Here is a 22,071-nt window from a genome sequence, read left to right as displayed (position 1 = left end):
CAAACAATATTTACTCAAATCGGATGGTACAGTCGAAAATAAAATAAATTTTATAATTTGATTTGTATGAGAGCAGGAAACTACATACATTAAATATACTTATAACACAAAGTTGTTTAATAGCAGCAGGGACAGAAATTGGTCACGGTACGATTAACTTTGAGAAGTTTTTGTTAAAGCAGTTGATAGTCTTAACTTAGTGAAACTGAACAAAGTAAAGCAACATTAAGTCAAGACAAAGTTGAATTAAGACAGATATTTAATCAACATAAATTTTACAAAGGAGCGGCCGACATTGACTTTAATTAACATATATTTACAAATTTGTAAAATCTCTCGTGGAAAAATTTAACCTTGATAAATTTTTTGCAATCGATTTTCCAGTTTTTTTCCCCTCAATATTTAGTAATTTTGGAAATATAATGTACTAAATAGAATGTTACTGTAAAAGTACATAAACATTGACTGCATGTAAGTAGGGATTAATGCCAGATTAGCGATGACGAAACACCAACCAAAGGTCGCAAGGTCAACCGATGTTGACGGAATAGGCAGCAATGACGTCATCGCCTAAAAGCTAATCCCGAAAATATACCGTAGAGAACAAAGAGCAAGATTTTGCATAAAAGGAGTTAGTGGCTTTTTTTACCTTCTCTTCGTTTAGGCTCTCCTGTCGTGGATTTTCTTCCCATCGAGCGCTGTTGGATCTTTGTCTCCAGATCAGCAGGCCAGTTTCCTCGTCGATGGCTCTCAAGTCTCAAGACCAGTTATTGTGTCCAGTTATTGACTTCAGATAGAGAGCAAATTGAAATTTCTGACGGAGAAAAGATCTACAAGAGACTGCCTGTGATGTCCAAGCAGCAAGAAAGTTAACCAGAAAAAGATGCTACTATTTTGAGGAAGTATGCTGTAATTTGTTTGGACTCTTTATTCATGGTAAAAATGTAAGGTAGGCAGTAATTTTATAATTGTTAAGGAAGTGTATCTCTGAATTGTGAATGTGCTTACAAGAGATCGTTTGTTAACAGGTGCTGTCACAAGTTTTGTGGGAAGATTGTTTGTTAACTTGTATATTCAGAATGTGTGCTTAGTTATAATATAGGCAACAGTGCTATTGAGAAATTATACTTATTTAGGCAATTATTAAGTCAGTATTTAAGGGAAGAATCTTGTTAACTTGTTTATGCAGTGAGCGAGTTAACCCAGTTATTGTGTGCATTGTGAATTTGGTTACATAAATTACATTCCCTGCTTGTAAAAAGGATGGGTGAAATAATTTCATGTGTATTGTACCTCTTGTCTAGTTTAAAATAAATGCTTTTGTTTAGTAACCACCTGACCTGTTCTTTAGCTACTGCACTATCTTCAAAAAATAGCGAACTTGCAAGTAAAGAATTTGGAGGTAGTTAATGATTAATTCCTGTTTTTCCTCACCCTAACTTTCAAACAATATTTACTCAAATTAGATGGTGCAATCGAAAATAAAATAAATTTTCTAACTGATTTGTGTGAGAGTGGGGAACTGCATACATTAATTAAACTTAGAACTCAAAGTTTGTTTAATAGCAAGGGGGAAACAGAAATTGGTCACGGTAGGATTAACCTTGAGAAGTTTATGTTAAAGCAAATGATTATCCTAACTTAGTGAAGTTGAACAAAGTAAAGCAAAGTTAAGTTAAAATAAATAATTAAGTTAATATTTTACAATGCCACAGCCGAAATTGATTTAATTAACAACAATTTAACACATCATTTCTTTTACTTACAGCATATTGATAGAATTCTTGTGGGTTGTCTTTAGCACGCAGAGCCAGTTTCTTTTCATACTCAGACTTTACCTTCCGTACAACAGTTGTGACTATTCTAGCCTGCTGCTTATAATGTTTATAACTGACATCATCCTGATGCACACGGTATTCATTCCACATCATCCTTTTCTTACAAATCTCTTGCTTAATAACATTACACATCCATTTGACTCCTACTCTATTTATTTTTCGAACTCTCGGGGAGACACATTCTGATATCACATCATTCAAGTGTTGTTTAAATGCTTCCCATGCACTCTCGATATTCTTTCCATTCAGCAACCGATCCCATTCTGCTGAACTTAGTATACTCCTCAGTTCGTCATAATTTTCTATTTTGTAGTTCATCGTGTAACCTTTTCTGAATGGAACATTCATAAACTTAGTCACTTCCCAAGTGAGTACCACATGATCGCTATCACCAATTGGAGGCAGAATAGTTATGTCTTTAACTGAAACGCCCTCTGACACTATAATCAAATCCAACACTCTTTGCCCTCGAGTTCCTTCTGTCACATGCTGCTTAAGGAAGTTGTCCCGCAACAGCTCAATAAATGCATTTTCATTCTTCTCATGAGATTGTACTGCTACCCAATCAATATTTGGATAATTAAAGTCTCCCATTACTATTTTCACGCTCATCTTTTCTATTTGGTGATGCATTTCTTCATCACTAGCAACCGATCCACCAGGTCTGTAACAACACCTTACGTAATTAATCTTGTTAGATTTCACCTCACAAAAGATGGCTTCAAACTCACTGCCACATGAAATATTGTTAGTAGTATTACAAACAATCATAGGTTTCAATTCTAACTGGATTCAAGTCATCCGATATCATTAGCAGCATGCCCCCCTCCTCTCCTTCCTAAATATACTATACCCTGTCCACTCGATACCAGTTAGTAGGTCTGATTCTGATAGCCAGGTCTCACTAATACCTATAATCTGAGTTCACAATATATTGACTAAGGCAATAAACTCTATCCCTTTGTTTCTGATACTCCTAGCGTTCGTGTACAGACAATAATAATCTACCTGTTTGTTCTTTTGTATTGTCTTGTCTGCAGTCTGCCTGACACAGTTGGACAACTTGCAGATCTCTATTATTCTCTAATGCCTTACATGTGTAGACACCTTTGCACACATATGATGGGTCTGAACCCAGATGAACACAAACCCAAAATCATTCTCTCTTTGTCAACATTTCCATGACAAAGCCCATTTCCATCATTAATACAGTTATATAACATTGTCGCTCTTACATTCACATTCACACCATTCCTCCCTTTATAATTTAGTTTCCCTGACTCTCTGTGTTAGGTTTCATACCAGTTGTTAGTTTTTCTAGACTCCTGATACCAAACACATTCAGGTGTAGGCCATCCCTCTTATACAAATCCAATCTTCCCTCAAACTCACTCCACACATCCAAAAACTCACATCCATTCCTTCTACATAGCCTACGCATCGAATCATTTCCCATTATAACCCTTCTTTTTAATTCATTTTTATCATAGCAACTTCCTGATTAGAAAGTTTAGAAGACACTTACAGCTATATCATGGAATGAGGATTTGGAAAGGAGATCGATGCTGCTTTGATCCTACTCATGAGATATCTAGCAGAAGTAATGTCTGAACATATTCCAAGAGTTAGTTAAATAAGGTAGGTGTGAAATGAATGAATGAAGAGGTTAGACATGCATCATATAGTTTCAGCATAAGATGAGTGGTAATAATCAGTTGCAAGAGAGTACAAAGAGAAAATGAGTAAGACAACTAACTTATTCGGTAAGAGTAGGAAAAATGAAGCATGAGCAGCTGTTAGCTCGTGATGTAAAAAAAGAGAAATCTTTTGATATTTGGTCAGTAGATAAAAGAATGATTATGAAAAGATGATACTAGCTGGTGAATGATAGCCACTGTGCAGGATGCAGGTGGGATATTAGACAAGCAATCATAAAGGTATCATGCAGATGTCACATTCAATACAATGGAAGGAGGACTTTGTGGGAGGACTCAGAAAATCCTTCTCTCATAAAATTGGACAAGTTGTTTTTGACTGAAATTGAATCAGAGAGCCTCTACATATAAGGCAGATGTGATAACTACTACATATTTAATTTGGATCAAGACTTGAAAACCTTACCTGATTTATCATCATCATTATCAATTTCCTGATTTGTACCCCCAAGGGGTGTTCAGGTTACTATGACAAAACTACATGATTAAGTTTACATTATTATGAATCTCCCATCAACAATTTTCCTAAAAATCAATCTATTACTTGTGAGCACACCAGTATCTATTTCACCTTGGTTATCCTCTGAGTCTTTTTCCTGCCATCTTGAAATCAAACTTTTGCTAACCTTTCTTCACCCATTTTATTTAAGTGGCTATACCATCTTAGATTAGCTCTGCTGACACATTCTTGAATGCTAATAATGTCAAGTTCCTTTCTAATATCTTGATTTATAAAATGATTCTGCCATTGATGCCATCAGTTCACTACCCTAATTTTTTTTCAGAACAATCATATCTGTAGTCTTTGATCAAGTGCTTTATTTCTAACCCAACACTCAGATCCATAACTTAAAACTGGTTTAAACACTCTCTTGTATACTGCTAGTTTAGTGTTTTGGCTAATTTCTCTCTTATCTTTAAAGGTACCTGTGGCATGATTATGAACGATAAATTACACGATAACACAATATCTGTACTTTCATTTCATTAAAGTTAATTATTGTCGTTATTGTGTAATTTATTGTTTAATTTCTCTCTTATTCCATATAAATTTAATCAGCTGGCTACCCACCATAGCAGTGTTGCTTATTCTGTTGTCTATTCCCAGATTTAACCTGCCATCTTGACTAAAAACTGTGCCTAAATAGCTGAGATATTTTACTTGTTCTATAGGAACTCCATTCAAAATGCAGCTGAAGTTTTTATGCTCCTTCCTATTTTCATTGTTTTGGCCTTTTTATTGCTGATTTTTATGTCAAATCTGTACAGCTGTTATTCAACTTAACTAGTGAATCCTGGAGACTTCACTATGTGTTTAGGTGTATAACATCATCTGTATAAAGCAAAGAGCTAAGTTTGACATCTCCAATTCTAATATCAGGCTTGATGTCACTTTCTTTCATAATGTGATCCATATAGATGATGAATAAGAGTGAAGATAATGTGCATCCCTGTCTTATCCCTGATTTTACATCAAATCATCTTCCTGTACTGCCTTCAATTCTAACTGCTGACTGACAACTTAAATATAAGCTATGTATTGCTCTGTATAATGTGCCATTCACCTCATATAACTGTACTGTTTTGAAAAGCTTTTTTTCCAGGCACCTTGTCATATGCCTTTTCGAGATTTACACAACTTAAATATAGATTCTTGTCATCCTCCTACAATTTCTCAACTATATGTCTTAAAGTGAAAATCTGATCTTGACAACCTCTATTTGGCCTGAACCCAGCTTGTTCTTTTCCAAGTTTCTCTTCCACAATCTTTCTCAACTCTTTTCAAGTATGTTTGCATAAATCTTAACTGGAACACTTAGTAGAGAATTACTCTGTAATTCTCACATTCGGGTTTATTACCTTTTTTATAGATAGGTACTATGAGAGCTTTACTCCAATTATTGGGAATTTGACCTTCTGACCAGGCCGTCTTATTTATGCAGTATAGCCACTGTAAAACTTTTATACCTCCATACTTAAGCATTTCTGATCGAATATCATCTACTCCAGCTTCTTTCCATATTTCAAGTTTTTGACAGCTTTTTCTACTTCAAATATTGATATGCAATCCTCTTTGCATTCCTCTTGAAAATTTTCTAGTGTGGTTTTATCACGGTTTGGTTCATTTAAGAGCTTTCAAAGTAATTACTCCAGACATCTAGGATATCCTTATCTTCAGTTTTCATGTCACCCTGATCATCTTTGATTCTTTTGCAATGCTCTTTCCTCCATTTCTGAGCTTTTTCAATAGCCTCCAGAATGTTTTACCACTTTCCTGATATTTATTTTCTACATTCTTATCAAAGTCTTCCTATGATGTTTGTAAATATTCTACTTTTACACACAACTTAGCTCTCTTATAGTTGCCTCTATAATCTTTTAGGACATCTGCTGACTTTTTTGCTAGGAACTTTTGGTATGCGTTCTCCTTTTCCGGGACTGCTTCTTTAACTTCTTGTGTCTACTATTGTGTTCTATCCTTGCAAACAACTTCACCAAATACCTCACTAGCTGAATCAATGAATGTCTTCTTCAGAGTTTGCCACTGAGACTCTGAGGTTTGGTTCTTGTTTTCAATTTGTTTAATTTTTTCTTCAATAGTGTTTGTATAGTCATGTCTACAATTTACTTGCTAAAACTGCTAAATTTTATTTCTTTTTAAACTTTCTTATGAACTGTTTTTTTTCAATGCATCCATTTTTATCCTGCTTAGGACAAAGTAACGGTCACTTTCAATTTCAAATCCTCTGTATGTATCCTGAATGAGCATGAAGATATCATTATCAACAATGACAAAGCCAATGAGGCTTTTTTTATTTCTTGTGTCTTCTCTCCACATGAACTTATGCACATCTTTATGTTAAAACATGGTGTTAGTAATGGCTAATTCACATCCTGAGGAGAAGTCTAGCAAATATTTAACATTATTATTAGCTTTGCCCTTTTCTTCAAATTTTCACAAAATGTTCCTATATGCCTGGTGGGATTCATTAACACATTCAGATTTATTAAAAAGAATAATTTACATAGAGTACATAACTAATAATCATATACTCTCTATTCTATATAATGATGTGTGATTACAGATTATAAATACTGTAATACTGGAGAGAGGTTATCCTGCTTTATCCACAATTTAAATTAACCATAATAAACCATTTTCTCTTGTACATCCCTCAGTGCCAGCTGCTGATTTCCAACACACACACACACACACACAGTATATTACTCTGTACTGGATTCTATTTATGAACACATTTTAAAAAGTGCTTGGAACAATTACCTTGATGGACCTGTGTTTCACTAAGGATTTCTCCATGAGTGCAGGTCACAAAGATGCCTCCAACGATCTCGATCTTGAGTCTCTCTCTCCTCCATGTTATATGCATAGATTTCACTAGTGGATCTTCTCATCTTATAGATGGTCTTCCTGGTTTTCTCTTTATTCTTGGTTGCCAGTTGAGTATTCTATATGTCCATCTGTTATCCCTGAGTCTGGCTATGTGACCTGCCCATCTCATCTTGCTTTCATATTCTGCAGTTACCACATCTTTTATGCCTGATCTCTTTCTTAGTTCCATGTTTCTAACATGTTCCATTTTGCTGATGTTGCAAATCCTGTGTTCTATTGCACACTGAGTTATTCTGAGAGTCTCTTCTTTTTTTGTTGTGTTCCATGTTTCTGATCCATATGTGAGTGATGGAAGAATGTCACTATTAAATAGTTTTGACTTCGCAGAGATGTCAAGATTTGGATCAGTAAATGTTTCTTTTAGTCTGTTGAACGACAGCCATGCAACTTTCTTTCTTTTTGCTGGTTCTTCAGATAAAGTGCTATTCATTTTTATTGTTTGTCCTAAGTAATTGTAGGAGTCAACTTGCTCTATAGGGATGTTATCAATACATAGGTGACTGTCACTTGTGCAGATGTTTTTGATCCATTTTGTTTTTTCTAGATTCATTTCAAGCCTATCTTACTGCTGTTTGTGTATATTTTTTTCCACCCATTTCTTCTAGGTCTTTTGGTTGTGGGATATCAGTACTAGATCATCAGCAAACATAAGGATTTGTAGTTTTTCACCATCTATGCTTATTCCTCCATTTAGGTCTATTTTTTTCAGAATGTATTCTAAAGTGATGGTAAATAGATTTGAGGAGATCACATCGCCTTGGTGGACCCCTCTCTTTATAACTATATTTATAGGTTGATCAAATAGGGTTATTTGTGTGGTCTGATTTTTGTTAATTTCTTTTATCATGTGGATGTAAGTAGGGTCCACATTTATTTCCAGTAAGGCACTGATAACTGCATTGTGTTCTATGGTATCAAATGCTTTTTTAAAATCAATAAAGAGGAAATATAGAGGGATTCGGTATTCTCTGCATTTTTCTATTAGTTGTGAAATGACCTGGATATGATCTATTGTGGAGAAGCCTCTTCTAAATCCTGCCTGCTCTCTACTGAAGTTGTCTTCGAAAGTGTTTTGGATTCTGTTCATGATTTTATATATGTGAGAGAGTAGACAGATTGGACGATAGGTTGTTATGTCTTCCTTGTTCCTTTTTTGAATAGAAGTATGGCTTTTGAGGTTTTCCATTCCTCTGGAATCTTTCTTTCTTTCTTTCTTTGAAGTACCACATGAATCTGGCAACCAAGGCTTTAAAAATAATTGGTCCACCTTGTTGGATTTCAGCCTTAACATGATCAAGTCCTGAAGCTTTACCTTTACTCATTTTCTTAAGGGCATGTTCTATTTCTTCTGGAAGTACATCTAGTATATTGCTTGGTTTTGGAATGATAGGTTCTGAAACTTGGCACTTAGTTGCACAGAGAGATCATTATAAAAATTCTGCACAATTTCTTCTATCCTTTTTCTATTAGTATGTTTTTCTCCATTTCAATCCAGTAAAGCAGATGGAATTGACTGTTTAAAATTTAAGTCTTTCTCTATTTTTTTCAGGCTAGTTTTTGCCTGCACTGCTTCTCTCAGTTTTTGTATCCTGAAAGCTTTGCAGTCTTCTGGAATTCTTTTCCTTAGTAACTTACAGATAATTTTGTATTCAAGAAAATTTTCTTCAGATTTCTTCAGTTCTTTTCTATTTTTCAGTAGTTCTATAGTTTGAGGTGAGAATTGTTCTCTTTTCTTTTGTTTCACAGGAATTTCTGATTTTTTCTTGCACTCGTTGAATTTATTAATAAACTCAATATAGTCATCATTTATGTAACAGTTCTTAATAGTCCATTCAGTCTCTACTATGTACTTCCTGAACTTGTGGTAGTCTTTTGTTTGGGTTGTCTTTTGTGGTTTAATGTTGCCCTGATATGCTTGGAACAATATATTTATTAAACTTCATCATGAGGTTTTCTATTATGTGTTACTGTTCTATCTTTTAAATCCGTAATACCAAAGTTCTTCACAAAATACTGAGTTAAAATTCAATGAATAATGGATGTGTCTGTGTGTATGTTAATTAAGTAACCTGTATTTAATTTCTTACAAATTTCAGATATTTACTTTCTCATTTACTGTTTTCTTGCAAAATTTATATAATTAAAAAAAGGCTAAATTCATTAATAATGAATAAGTAATAGTAATTTTTATAAATTTGGTTCTGAAATAGTATAGCAAATACCACAAAAAAAAAAAAGTTGAAAATGACTGCAAAATTTTATAGTATGCTCGATCATACTTTGACTTACTTTCGACCACGCTGATGGCGCCGAACTTCCCTTAAAAGATTGCGGGTGGCAGGACTGAGCTTGGCTTGAAAAACTGGCTATAAATTTTTAATTACACATAAATCAATTATTTTTAGAACCATATAAAAATGTTTATTAACTTTCTGAAATGATCATGCTTAATTTTAGGACAAGACTAGTTTCATATTAACAACTAGATTATAGCTGAATATAATTTTCTTCTTTTTTAAAGCAAACAGATCTACATTATAATTTTGGTATAGAAATTATCAATTTAAAATCATAGGACTCATCAAAGGAGATGTGTTTTAGATGTCGCAAAGTCTATAACACTATTCCATAAACTCTACTGTTTGTATTCTCACCATTTCTCAGGCAATGTACAATCTGCAACTATCACTTGCCATGCCAAAAAAAACTTATCATTCTCTTGCAAACATCCAGGGATAGAGAAGAGGACTACGTCCATGTAATCCTTTCCACTGCACTGCCATCTGAAAAATCTTCCTAGTGTTCGTCTAGTAAACTATTGCTTAATATCAAAATTGTCTCAATCATATCACCCCCTCTTTCTCTTGTTTGCTAGTGTCTCCAGCCTAGAAATTCTCAATCTGTTTTCATAATCAGTACTCCAATCCTGATATCATTTTTGACATTCTTCTTTGTGCTCCCCCCCCCCCACCCCCCAATGTATCACAATCACCACAGAGACCAGACCTGCACACAATAGTCCAAGTGAGGTCTTATCAAGGTCTTGTAAAGAAGCAAAACAACTTCCTTATCTTTACATGTCAAGGTTGATTTCAGGATTGCCAGTATTTTCTAAGTTGCATTTACATTTTTGTTATGTCGTTGCTTTCCCCTATATTTTACCTTTATTTTCCCTTTGATCACTATTCTTGTATTCTACAATCGGGCCTAAGAATTATCTATTTTGGGCAGTCTCCTTTTTGGATATTGACAAATTTATATTTTTGAGCTGCGCCAGCCAAATCCTATAATAGAAGGGACTCTTATTCAGAGAGACATTACCAGAATTTTATGCATATGCTCATTAACAAAACTCTTAACTATGGCTATGAAAATTTCAGCTAGCAGCCGTGACCTCTGATCTAACTTTATAAACCTACAATTCCTCCCGCTTAAGTTCAATTTTATGAGTGGCAGTTTGATTTCATAATCAGGCAAAACTCAGGTGTAAGAAATAAAACATGTTTATTGGAATCTTAAGACACATACGACTATATTATATCACGCATTCGATGAACTCAAGGTCATGCAAAATCAATTCATACTAAGTTGTACTAAGTCAATTCAAAAGTCGTACCAAACAATACTAGATAAAGCAAATAAGCACACTACAATATAAGCAATAATTCTCTTCCATAAGTTACTCATTAATATACACAAATTTAACATTAAAGAAATTCCAATCCGATTCTGTCTGCAACACTAGTCTTATATATTGAATTCTGTCACACTCATATATAATCATTTCCAGACAATTTGTCTAATGGAAACCAGCTATTACAAATTAGAATAATCACTAAAAGTTCTCTAGTAAACTGTCCAACTTCAACCATTACACAACTACTTTCTTTCCTCTAACACAACTGAATATCATATAACAAACTTTCTGTACTTTACCAACTCCATGCCGGAAATCAGGTCTGCCAGATCTATCTACCTTTGTTAAGCACGACTCGGTATTTCCATCCGATCGCGTCCACGTGTAGGGTCTGGTTGTCTTCTGATTAGGCTATACTCCACACCTGGCGTTGTGTCGTGTCTGCATTGTCCTTGATCTGCTAAGGAATTGCCTCTAAGGAAACGTTCGCCACTCCTTTCTGATGGGACATTTAGCGAAGGCTTGAAACTGTAGATGCCAACATCTCACGTTCAGCTCCATATGGAATTTATCAAGCATCTTTAGGAATAGGCACACTGTCCAACATCTGCACCGTCTCACGTCCATTTCTAACAGAAAGGTCCAAAAGATCCCAGGAGTAAAAAGAAAGGCTTGTAAAATGGCACATATCACCTTTTATTCCTACTTCCTTGCGCCCCCTATTTCTTTGCATTTTTTCACATAGCACTTCTCGATCTTGCCCCTGGTTGATCCCTTACTCTTCTTCTGCTCTTGGAGTGATCTTTTCCCGGAAAGCAAACTAAAGTTACCTGCCGCGTATGGCATTGCCTCAGGCCCTATGCTCAACCTGTACGGCTCACAGGCGACCTTAGGACTGCCATTCACAACTTATTTAGTCATTTACTGCATACAAAATTGTCTTAATGAATTAATATTTACACACAAATTCTCAACTTGATTTTTTTGAATAGACATTGAATGTTAATAATTTACATGAAGAGGAACATATATTCTTACATACACTTTATTCAGGATCTAACACTGTGTACTAAAACTCCAAAATTCCTAGCCTCATCAGTTTCTTCAAGCTCTAATCACACCAATGTGCATGACTTTACATTTATTAACATTGAAATGACAGCCATTTTCACATGCCCACAATTCCACAATGCATAATCTCAGAATGATTCAAATCATTCTGAGATTATGCATATCAGCAGCACTTTTGATTACCCTGCCTAATATCCAGGAAAAGGAAAGTAACTAGTGGAGTGCCTCAGGGGTCTGTTTTAGGGCCATTACTGTTTAACTTGTATATTAATGGTATTGGTGAAGATTTGGATGGAGATATTCAGTTGTTTGCAGATGATGCAAAGTTGGGACGAACCATAAAGAGTAGTGAAGATGTTGTGGCCTTGCAAGAAGACTTGAATAAATTGAGTGATTGGGCAAGCAAATGGGGATGTGAGTTCAATGTTGCAAAATGTAAAGTTTTAAAATTTGGAAAACAAAGATGGGATGCAGAATTTATGCTTGGTGAGAATATATTGTTGGAAGTAGAGGAAATAAGAGATCTGGGGGTGATAGTGGATAAGGATCTAAAATTTAGGGGACACATCGCCAAAATTGTGAAGACAACACAAAGACTTCTGGGAATGATGCGGAGGACACTGACATGTAGAAGTAGGGAGATACTTGTTCCAATGTATAAGGCTTTGATTAGGCCACACTTGGACTATTGTGCCCAGATTTGGTCACCGGGTTTTCAGAAGGATGAAGAGATGTTGGAAAGGGTCCAAAGGCGACTGACTAAGGTAGTTTCTGACCTCTGGAATGTTGAGTATGAGGAAAGATTGAAAAGATGTAATTTGCAGAGTCTCGTGGAGAGAAGGAAGAGGGGAGATATGATAGAGACCTACAAGTTGGTAAGGGGTTGTTATAGGATCAATGGTGGAGAAGTTCTACAGAGAATAGTGGGAGATCAGGGGAGAACCAGAGGTCATCCCTGGAAACTGTATAAGGAGGGTGTGAGTAAGGGAGTGAGAGGCAGGTTTTTTTCGTGCAGAGTTGTGAGTGATTGGAATGCCTTGCCTGAGAGCGTGGTGTCTGCAAGTAGTTTGAATGTGTTTAAGACACGGTATGATGAGATGTGTGTGTAAGATAAAAGGACCTCCTAGATGAGTCTTTGACTCAATGAGGTCTTGTTTAATAATAATAATAATAATAATTAGCAAATAACAGTATGTCACATGTCAAATCCTTCCCAATATCATTAATATATAGATTGAATAACAATGGATTAAGGTCTAATTCTTGAGGCACACCACTCGTTATCTTGAATCTTGCAGACTTACATCCCCCATATACCCCGTTTTGATATCTGTCAGTCAGACATCCTGTTATCCATGCCAATAGTTTATAATCCAATTATAATTATTTGCTGATTTATGCAACAGTATTCCATGCTGTATTCCATCAAAAGCCTCAACAAAATCCAAAAATGTCATGGCTGCTCATTAGCTGAACAATCACTTCTGCATCAATTACCCACATACTATTTGCATTCAGTAGAGTTATTCTTTCCATTCATTCTTTCTTTTACTTGCAGGATATTGATAGGGTTCTCATGGTTTGTCTTCAGCTTCCAGAGAAAGATTTTTTCATACTCTGACTTAGCTTTCTGTAACACACTTTCGAACCATCTTCTTTTCTTAGGATGTGTACAACCATATAGGAGATACCCTGTGGAGATTCTTTTTCTAGCAAGAATTTGATGTGAGGATGAAGAAGGTTGATTTCATCTAGAAACAAGTGTAGTTCTTGTTCAGAATGACCCCAGACAGCAAAAACGTCATTAATGTATCATAGACAGATTTTTGGTTTAGGATTAAAGGTGAAAATTTTTTCTTCAAGGTGTTCTAGAAAAAGGTTGGCTAAGCTTGGGGATAAGGGAGACCCCATTGCTATTCTTTGGTTTCATCTCCACTTCTGTCTATCACGAGCTGACTTTTTCAGGACGCTCCATTCACAATTCTTCGGCTCATCATCCATCTCAAAAATTTGGCATCATGAAATCATTAGTAACCAGAGCACACAAAGATTCTGCTCCTCTGAAGAATCTTTAAACCAAGAATTGGAAATAATCAAAAATGCAGCCACACAAAATGGATACAATCCAAAAACAACTCAAAAATTCATCGGCCACTTCCCCACACATCAACCTGACAAGAACAAACCTGTAGGATTCCCATACCTTATATCAAAGGCATTTCGAAGTCTTTCAAAATTATGAAGAAATATAAGTTGGCTGCTACCTACAAACCAATCAACCAAATCTACAATTGCTTACCTTCTCCTAAAGACAAACTCTCACCTCTGATGCTACCTAGTGTGTACGAGTTCCCATGCTCTTGTAAATTGTCCTATTATGGATAGACAAGTAGATCCATTAGCAAATGCATTTCAGAACATCAAGACCATCTTATCAAACCACAGAAATCTGACCTTGCACAAAACAGATCTGACCTCGCACAACACACTAAAAGCCATCAAAGTATTGTCCTATTGCTCTCACCTTGGTACTCTCAAAAGTGATGGAGAAGGTCATCAACAACTAGCATCTTTACTGGAGGCCGACGAATTAATTAGTGATCACCAATATGAGCTCTGCCATTCTCAATTCCACAGCGACTTCCTCCCCGATCTTATCCACCTTTGGACACAGCCCATGTGACTGCTCTCAGTATTTCAAAGATAGTTAATCATGTCTGGCATAAGGCCTCACGAGAAAGCTACCATCTTATGGTCTCCCTCCTGTGCTATGCAATTGGATTGCCAACTTCCTCACTGGTCACTTTGGTCACTTTGCTCATAATAGTGGATGGCTTCCTCTCATTGGATTTTCTACCAATGCTGGAGTATTCCAGAGTTCTGTACTCTCACTGACACTCTTCCTCATTTATATTAATGATCTTCTCTCTCTCTCCCTCTGACTTAAAATTCTATTCACAGTTTCACTGATGTTAGCACTCTTCATTCCTCTTCCTCATTCAAGAAACCATGCAGTATCCAAACGATTGAAGCCTCAAGATGTTCCATAACCAATGACTTAAACACTAATCTTCTCACCATCCTCAAATGGGGTGAAGACAACAGTGAACTTTAATGCCATAAAAACACAGGCCTGTGTTATCACATACAAGATAGGTCTCACTTCACTTCCACTCACTTTTGATAATATTCCAATATCCTTTCAAGATCAGCTTTCTTTTATAACATCCATACAACCTTAGCATCCTCAGCCTCTAAAACATTGGTATTAATTTTCATTCAAAACATTACTTCTCTTCTAATCAACTCATAACACTTTAGAAGTCTCAGATCCGACCAACCTTGGAATACTGTTTGCACATCTGAGGTGGTGCAATCAAAACCTCCTTATCAATTCTTGATGATATACAGAAAAGGGCAATCACATTAATAGGTGATGATCCCACTCTCACACACTCCTTTCAGTCACCTTCCCCATAGGCACTCTGCTTCTGCACTATGCCTTTTCTATTGGTATTTTCATAGGTACTGCTGTGGTGTACTGCCCACTTTTTCTAATCATATAAGAACTACAGCAGCCCACTGGCCAACATCCACAGACTGTTCAACTCCAAACATACTAAATAAACATCTTATCATCTTCCTTCATTCCATCCACCTCTGTTCTTTGGAACATTTGCCCTCAAACTGTTTTTCCCACTGAGTACAACCACCAACTCTTTAAGAAATGTATTAACAGATTACTTCTTTCTCCTTAATCTTATTCACAACGCCATTGTGGTGTTATAAATCTCTTGACCTTTCATGTGCAGGTTCATTATAAAAAGTGACTTGCTCTGCCAGACAATGCTCGAAGGGAGTCTGAGCATAGAGGTATGTAGGGCCACTGATAAAGGTGACATGAAATTGGAAGAAAAAGATATCCTTGAAGTATGGAGTAATTACTTTGAAAAACTGCTAAATGAAACAAGCAGTGATGACAGCACAGTGGTAAAAAACATTGACCAGGCATGCAGTCGGGAATACATATCCATACTTGAAGTAGAAAAAGCCATCAAAGGCTTAAAATGTGGAAAGGCAGCAGGAGTGGATGATATTCGACCAGAAATGCTGAAGTATGGTGGTATAAAAGTGTTAAAAAAGTGGCTGCACTGCATAGTTCAGAAAGCCTGGACACAGGGACGAATTCCAGATGATTGGAATAGAGCTCTCATAGTACCCATATATAAAAAGGGAAATAAAACTGAATGCGAGAATTGCAGAGGTATTTCCCTACTTAGTGTTCCTTGGCAAGATCTATGCAAGTATATATACTTGAGAAACGATTGAGAAGAATTGTGGAAGAAAAGCTGGGTGAAGAACAAGCAGGATTCAGGCCAAATAGAGGCTGTCAGGATCAGATCTTCACTTTACGACAAATAGTCGAGAAAGCATGGGAATATAATAAAGATCTGTATTTAAGTTTCGTCGATTTGGAAAAGGCATATGACAAGGTGCCAAGAGAGAAGCTATTCAATATGCTACAAGTTATATGGTGTCAATGGGACATTACATCAAGCAATACTTAGTCTTTATTTGAGTTGTAAGTCAGCAGTTAGAATTGAAGGAAGTACAGGAAGACAGTTTAATGTTAAATCTGGTGTGAGACAAGGATGTACATTATCCCCTCTGTAATTCATTATCTATATGAATCACATTATGAAGGAAAGTGGTATTAAACATGATATCAGAATTGGAGATGTTAATGTCAGCTCTTTGCTTTATGCGGATGATGTTATACTTCTAAATAAATCCGCTACAAGTCTGCAAGATTCTCTGACTAAATTGAATAACTGTTGTAATAGATATGGTATGAAGGTCAGCAATAAAAAGACAAAGACAATGAAAATAGGAGAATCATTGAAAATGTCAACTGTGTTGTGAATGGAGAACCTGTGGAACAAGTAAAACATTTCAGCTACTTAGGCATGATTTTTAGTGAAGATGGTAAATTCAAAATAGAAATAGACTGATAGAATCAGCAAAGCTGGTATGGTGAGAAGTCAACTGAATAAATTCATATGGAATAAGAGAGAAATTAGTTGGAACACTAAATTAGCTGTATACAAGACAGTGTTCAAACCAGTTTTAACTTATGGATCTGAGAGCTGGGTCAGAAGTAAAACACTTGACCAAAGACTAGAGCCCGCAGATATGAGAGTCCTGAGAAAGATTATAGGCGTGAACAGATGGCATCAATGGCAATATCATATTAAAAATGAGGATATTAGGAAAGAACTTGACATTGTCAGTATCCAGGAATGCGTTAGCAGAGCTCATCTCAGGTGGTTTGGTCACTTAAATAGAATGGGAGAGAAAAGATTAGCAAAACAAGTGTTCTCTGCCAGGTTGGCAGCAAAACAGCACAGAGGAAGACCAAGATATAGGTGGATTGATACGGAACAAAGTGCCTTAGATGATAGAAATATAAGATCTGATAATGTTGGAGTCTTGACAAGTAACAGACTGATTTGGAGGAAAATTGTAGATAGGAAGTTAGTAATGATGTAATTTTTTCATGTAGTACTATCATATCCTATACACCCTTTGAGTGTACATGGCAGGAATTTGATGATGATGATGATGATGATGAGGGCCACTATCAAGTTCCTTCTCGAAAAGCAGACTGTGTTTACTGTTGGTGACATGTCACTAATCATGACCATGTTGGTGACATGGTTATGATTTTTATACCTCCTTACAATGCAAGTAATTCTGTTGGACAAGGAATTGTCAGGAACGAATCTAATTGCATGTGACTGAAGTAATAAGTGTATTTTGTTTAGTAGACAACCTTAACTGAGAAAGCAACAAGTTGTATAGTATGTACTCTATGAATAGCATGCATGAGAGAATCTTAATTTAGTGTAATATTGTCATTGCTTTCTATTGTTCTGTGTGATTAACAATTTGATCTGTCTAGGTGAACTTGATTAATTTAGAATTGTTTAATTATCTTAGCATGAGATTTAACTTAGCAAGAGATTTAGAAGTTTTAGTAATTTGATTCAATTTAGTTGTAATTGTCATTTAGTTCCAATAAACATGTTTTATTGCATATGTCTGAGTCATGCCTGAATTCGAGATATCAAATTACCACTTATAAAATTAGAACCATAGCGGGAGAAATTTTAGATATATATGTTTAAGTAATAGATCATTGGTCACCACTGCAAAATACTGATATCTATTTAAGTGTGTGTTAGAGTGTATGCCAGTGAATCTAGGAATATTTCCCTGAACTTGAATAAACTCCTGTTATAGGATACTGGCTGGCACAGTAAAAATACAAATTTGCCAGTATTTGAAAAGGAAATATCCCTAGGTGGAATCTAGTTAGGCTACACACAAGAAAAGATAATAGAGGTTAATGAAGTACATAAAATATATCAAATAGAGGGAAACAACGACAAACATAACAATGGCGCAGCTGGTAGGATGTGTTTAGGGCCCCTAAAATTTAACTGAATAGATCCTAAAGCACTGTAAGTTGGTCTTGAACTCGCATCAGGCAGTTATTGGAATTGTAAAATTTGAGAAAAGGTTAAATTTAGTAAATTGTAAGCTGATAGCAGGTATGTCTCATCCAACAGTTCTGAATTGGACGATTTGGAATTTTTCAAAATAATAAATCCCCAGCAAGTAATTCCACAGTTCTCTGGGGAAGAGACCGATGATGTGGTCTTGTTTTTCGATTTTGTAGAAGAACTAAGAAGGATTGGCAGATGGTTGACTTCCAACTTCTTATGCTGTTACGCAGCAAGTTGGTAGGGAAGGCCAAGACTTACTTTCAATCATTGCCAATCCTGAATGAAATTTGTGATTAAGTTACATTTAGAGAGATCTTAATCTCACAATTTTCCAGAGTGAGAAATGTAGGGCCAAACCTTTGGAAGCTGCAAAAGATGATACAAGGGGGATAGGGAGAAGGTATCGGATTTTTACAACAGACTACTCACTCTCTTAAATACCTATGACGTCCCCAGTGAAGACAAGCGTCACCTAGACTGGGCAGTCTTCAATATTTACGAATAGGCCTGAGACAGCAGTTGAGAGAGACAGCCTTTGGAAAAGGCATATCCAATTTAGCTGAATGCTACAAGGCTGTAACAGAACGAGAACAGTTGCTATGAGATATTAGTCCCGCAGCTGCTTCTGTGCACGTCAGGATAATTAAGGAAGAAAAAGATAATGGTAAAGACATGAGCACTACAAAGGGAGATAAGGAAAAGGGTCAGCAACAGAAAGCACAAAAACGGAGTGAGGAGAGTAGAGTTAAGTCAGTGTGTCAGATCACAACAGGCATTCCCGATCAAGACGAAATCCATTCCATAATTAAGCAGGAGGTTGAGAGATTGCAACAGCCAGTAATGGAGCATCTTGATGCGGTGCTTAACCGACTACAGTCAGGCTCTATGGAAAATACAGAGAATTCTCACTCCCAAGATGATAGAACTACTATCTTAATTCGTAAGGAGGTTGAAAGGATGCAAGAACCACTACTTAGCAAAATGGACTCTATAATGAATAGACTAACTTAGCTATCTGCACAGTGCAAAAGCAATCTTCCTTTGTCCTCGGATGGAGAGAATGCAAGGAGATACCATCGAGAAGCCCCAAGGTGTTACAGCTGCAACAAGCTGGGACATATAGCCAGAAACTGTTTAATCAGACAAGGCAAAACAAATAGAGATTTCTCAGAAGCTAAGTCTCATGTTTGCAGTAAGCAAGAAGAGGGGAGAAAAAGGGAGAGGATTAGAGACAACCTTGAGATGACGGTTGAAGGAAGGGTATGCAGAAGAAAACAGAGCATTAATTGACACTGGTTCACAGGCTTTGATCATATCAGAATACTGTTTCAGGGAATTAGAACCCTATGTAAAAGGGAGGATAAAGTTTCTAAGAGAGCACATGAAACTTTTGTGAATATCCTCCACAACTACCCAAGCTACGAGGTCTGTAACACTGAAGATCAACCTACCTGTATTTGGCATGTGAGTTTGGCACAGTTTTTTAATTTTGCCAAAATACTCTTCCCCTCATTTAGGATTAATCCTGGGAAATGATTTCCTATCTAAGTACAGTTTCTCCTGTAATTATGCTAGTAGGGAAGTTTGCTTCAAAAGAAAAAAAAAATCATAGAGCTTGGAAGGGGATCACAAGCACAGAAAAGAGGGGGTACTTATATGCATGGAAAACACCAGAGAGAGAGAAGGCCCAGAACAACTGAGGGAGACGGTGTGCATAGAGAGTTCACAAATTCAGAACAGAGTGCTGCCTTTTCAATATTGGTCTCAAAGAAACCTGATATATTAGACCGTGCAGAAGAAAGGAAACAATCAGATGAAGGTGTTGCAGACAGGGATGTGTGTGAAACAAATGAGAATATACTGGTGATTAACTATGCTGGTATCTGGCAGAGTGTGAGTCAACCCCAGAGAACTTAAAACTTTTTTTTTTCCTTAAAGGGGGGAATGCATATTAATATGTGAATATTAATGTGAATATAAGAGAATGTGTATTAATATGTGAAATGTATTAGAAATATTTGTAGTCAAAAACGGAAAACTAAACTAGAGAATTATGTCAGATTAATGATTCTATGTAAAAGAAATATTAGCTTAAATTTGTGTACTATTAAGCTATCTCAAATAACGTAAGTCGCCAGACAGGTAATGAGTAACAGTGCAAAGGTCACGTCTGAAATGCACGTATCGGTCGTAACCTAGCCTCCGGCGTTACGACCGATACATGCCCTATCATACTTTATTTTACGTTATTTTAGCGTACGCAGAAAATAACGCAAGGGCTTTCCTCGAAGACAGCACCTAACAGCAATAGGGACAGTAAGGATCACCTTAAGGGGCGTGCAAAAAAAGGATACAGCAAAAAGAGGGCGCTAGAATATAGAATATAAGGCAATGCATGCCATATTGCAAGACTTTTTGTTCTGGATTTCATCTCGAGGATTCTTGACTCGTGATCGGAGAAAGGATGAGCCAGGGTTCTATGATGTTGGACAGTGGGCCGTTTCCCAGATTATGCTGAACAAGATTCCACGTGGAGCTGTACACAAATCATCAGCCTATGCAGAAATCGTGCCAGTTGCTGGATGTCCCATCAGAAAGGAGCAGAGATAGCTCTCAGTCGCGGAAGAAAATAGTTCGAGTCCGGCAGCAGTAGAAAAGACGACGTAGCCAAAAGCCAGGCGCTGAGATAGCCGATCGAAGGATGACCAGAACAACACATGGTAGTTAATAGACCTTCGGAAAGAACTGGGTAACGTAGAGATCTTTGTTATATGTTACAGAAGTGACAGAAGATTGAAATTTATGTTTGATTAAGTAACGTGGACAATCCTTTAGAGAACTTGGATAAGATTTCGTATTTGAGACAGCAAATTCTGTTGGACAAGGAATTGTCAGGAACGAATCTAATTGTATGTGACTGAAGTAATAAGTGTATTTTGTTTAGTAGATAACCTTAACTGAGAAAGCAACAAGTTGTATAGTATGTACTCTATGAATAGCATGCATGAGAGAATCTTTATTTAGTGTAATATTGTCATTGCTTTCTATTGTTCTGTGTGATTAACAATTTGATCTGTCTAGGTGAACTTTATTAATTTAGAATTGTTTAATTATCTTAGCATGAGATTTAACTTAGCAAGAGATTTAGACGTTTTAGTAATTTGATTCAATTTAGTTGTAATTGTCATTTAGTTCCAATAAACATGTTTTATTGCATATGCCTGAATCATGCCTGAATTCGAGATATCAAATTACCACTTATAAAATTAGAACCATAGCGGGAGAAATTTTAGATATATATGTTTAAGTAATAGATCATTGGTCATGACTGCAAAGTACTGATATCTATTTAACTGTGTGTTAGAGAGTATGTCAGTGAATCTAGGAATATTTCCCTGAATTTGAATAAACTCCTGTTACAGGATACAGGCTGGCGCAGTAAAAATACAAATTTGCCTGTATTTGAAAAGAAAATATCCCTAGGTGGAATCTAGTTAAGCTACATACAAGAAAAGATAATAGAGGTTAATGAAGTATATAAAATAAGAAATTAGAGAGAAACAACAAAGTAACAGTTCCTTTTGTACGGCAGAATTAGTATATTTTAATTAAAAATCTTATTTTATGAATGTGGATTTTTACATGTGGATTTATTTGTGCAGGTTAAAAAATTAAAATATACCTAAATAATGGAAAATAAATTCATACTTTCTTATCAAAGAAAAATAAAATATTCTTTATGTGGATCGAACTGAGTATTTGATTTAATATTTAATTGCTCATCACTGCTTTAAATTTAGAAACTACATTGAAAAATATTATAATTAAA

General features: G+C 36.0%; 1 protein-coding gene across 3 annotated transcripts in view; it reads right to left on the bottom strand.

The window, feature by feature from the left end:
* Slob (Slowpoke binding protein) overlaps nt 1–22,071 on the bottom strand; it is a 352,791-nt gene that overhangs the window by 107,435 nt on the left and 223,285 nt on the right. For all 3 annotated transcript variants that reach the window (XM_090415589.1, XM_090415597.1, XM_090415606.1), the window contains exon 11: nt 9,255–9,331. In XM_090415589.1, coding sequence (XP_090271715.1) covers nt 9,255–9,331 — 77 coding nt within the window. The remainder of the gene's footprint in view (nt 1–9,254; nt 9,332–22,071) is intronic.

This window comes from Typopeltis vanoorti, chromosome 1, assembly GCF_054136105.1.
Source record: "Typopeltis vanoorti isolate ZY-2024b chromosome 1, IOZ_Tvanoo_1.0, whole genome shotgun sequence".
Taxonomy (NCBI): Eukaryota; Metazoa; Arthropoda; class Arachnida; order Uropygi; family Thelyphonidae; genus Typopeltis; species Typopeltis vanoorti.
The sequence above is the reverse complement of the archived record's forward strand: the minus strand, read 5'-3'. Positions and strand labels throughout refer to the sequence as shown.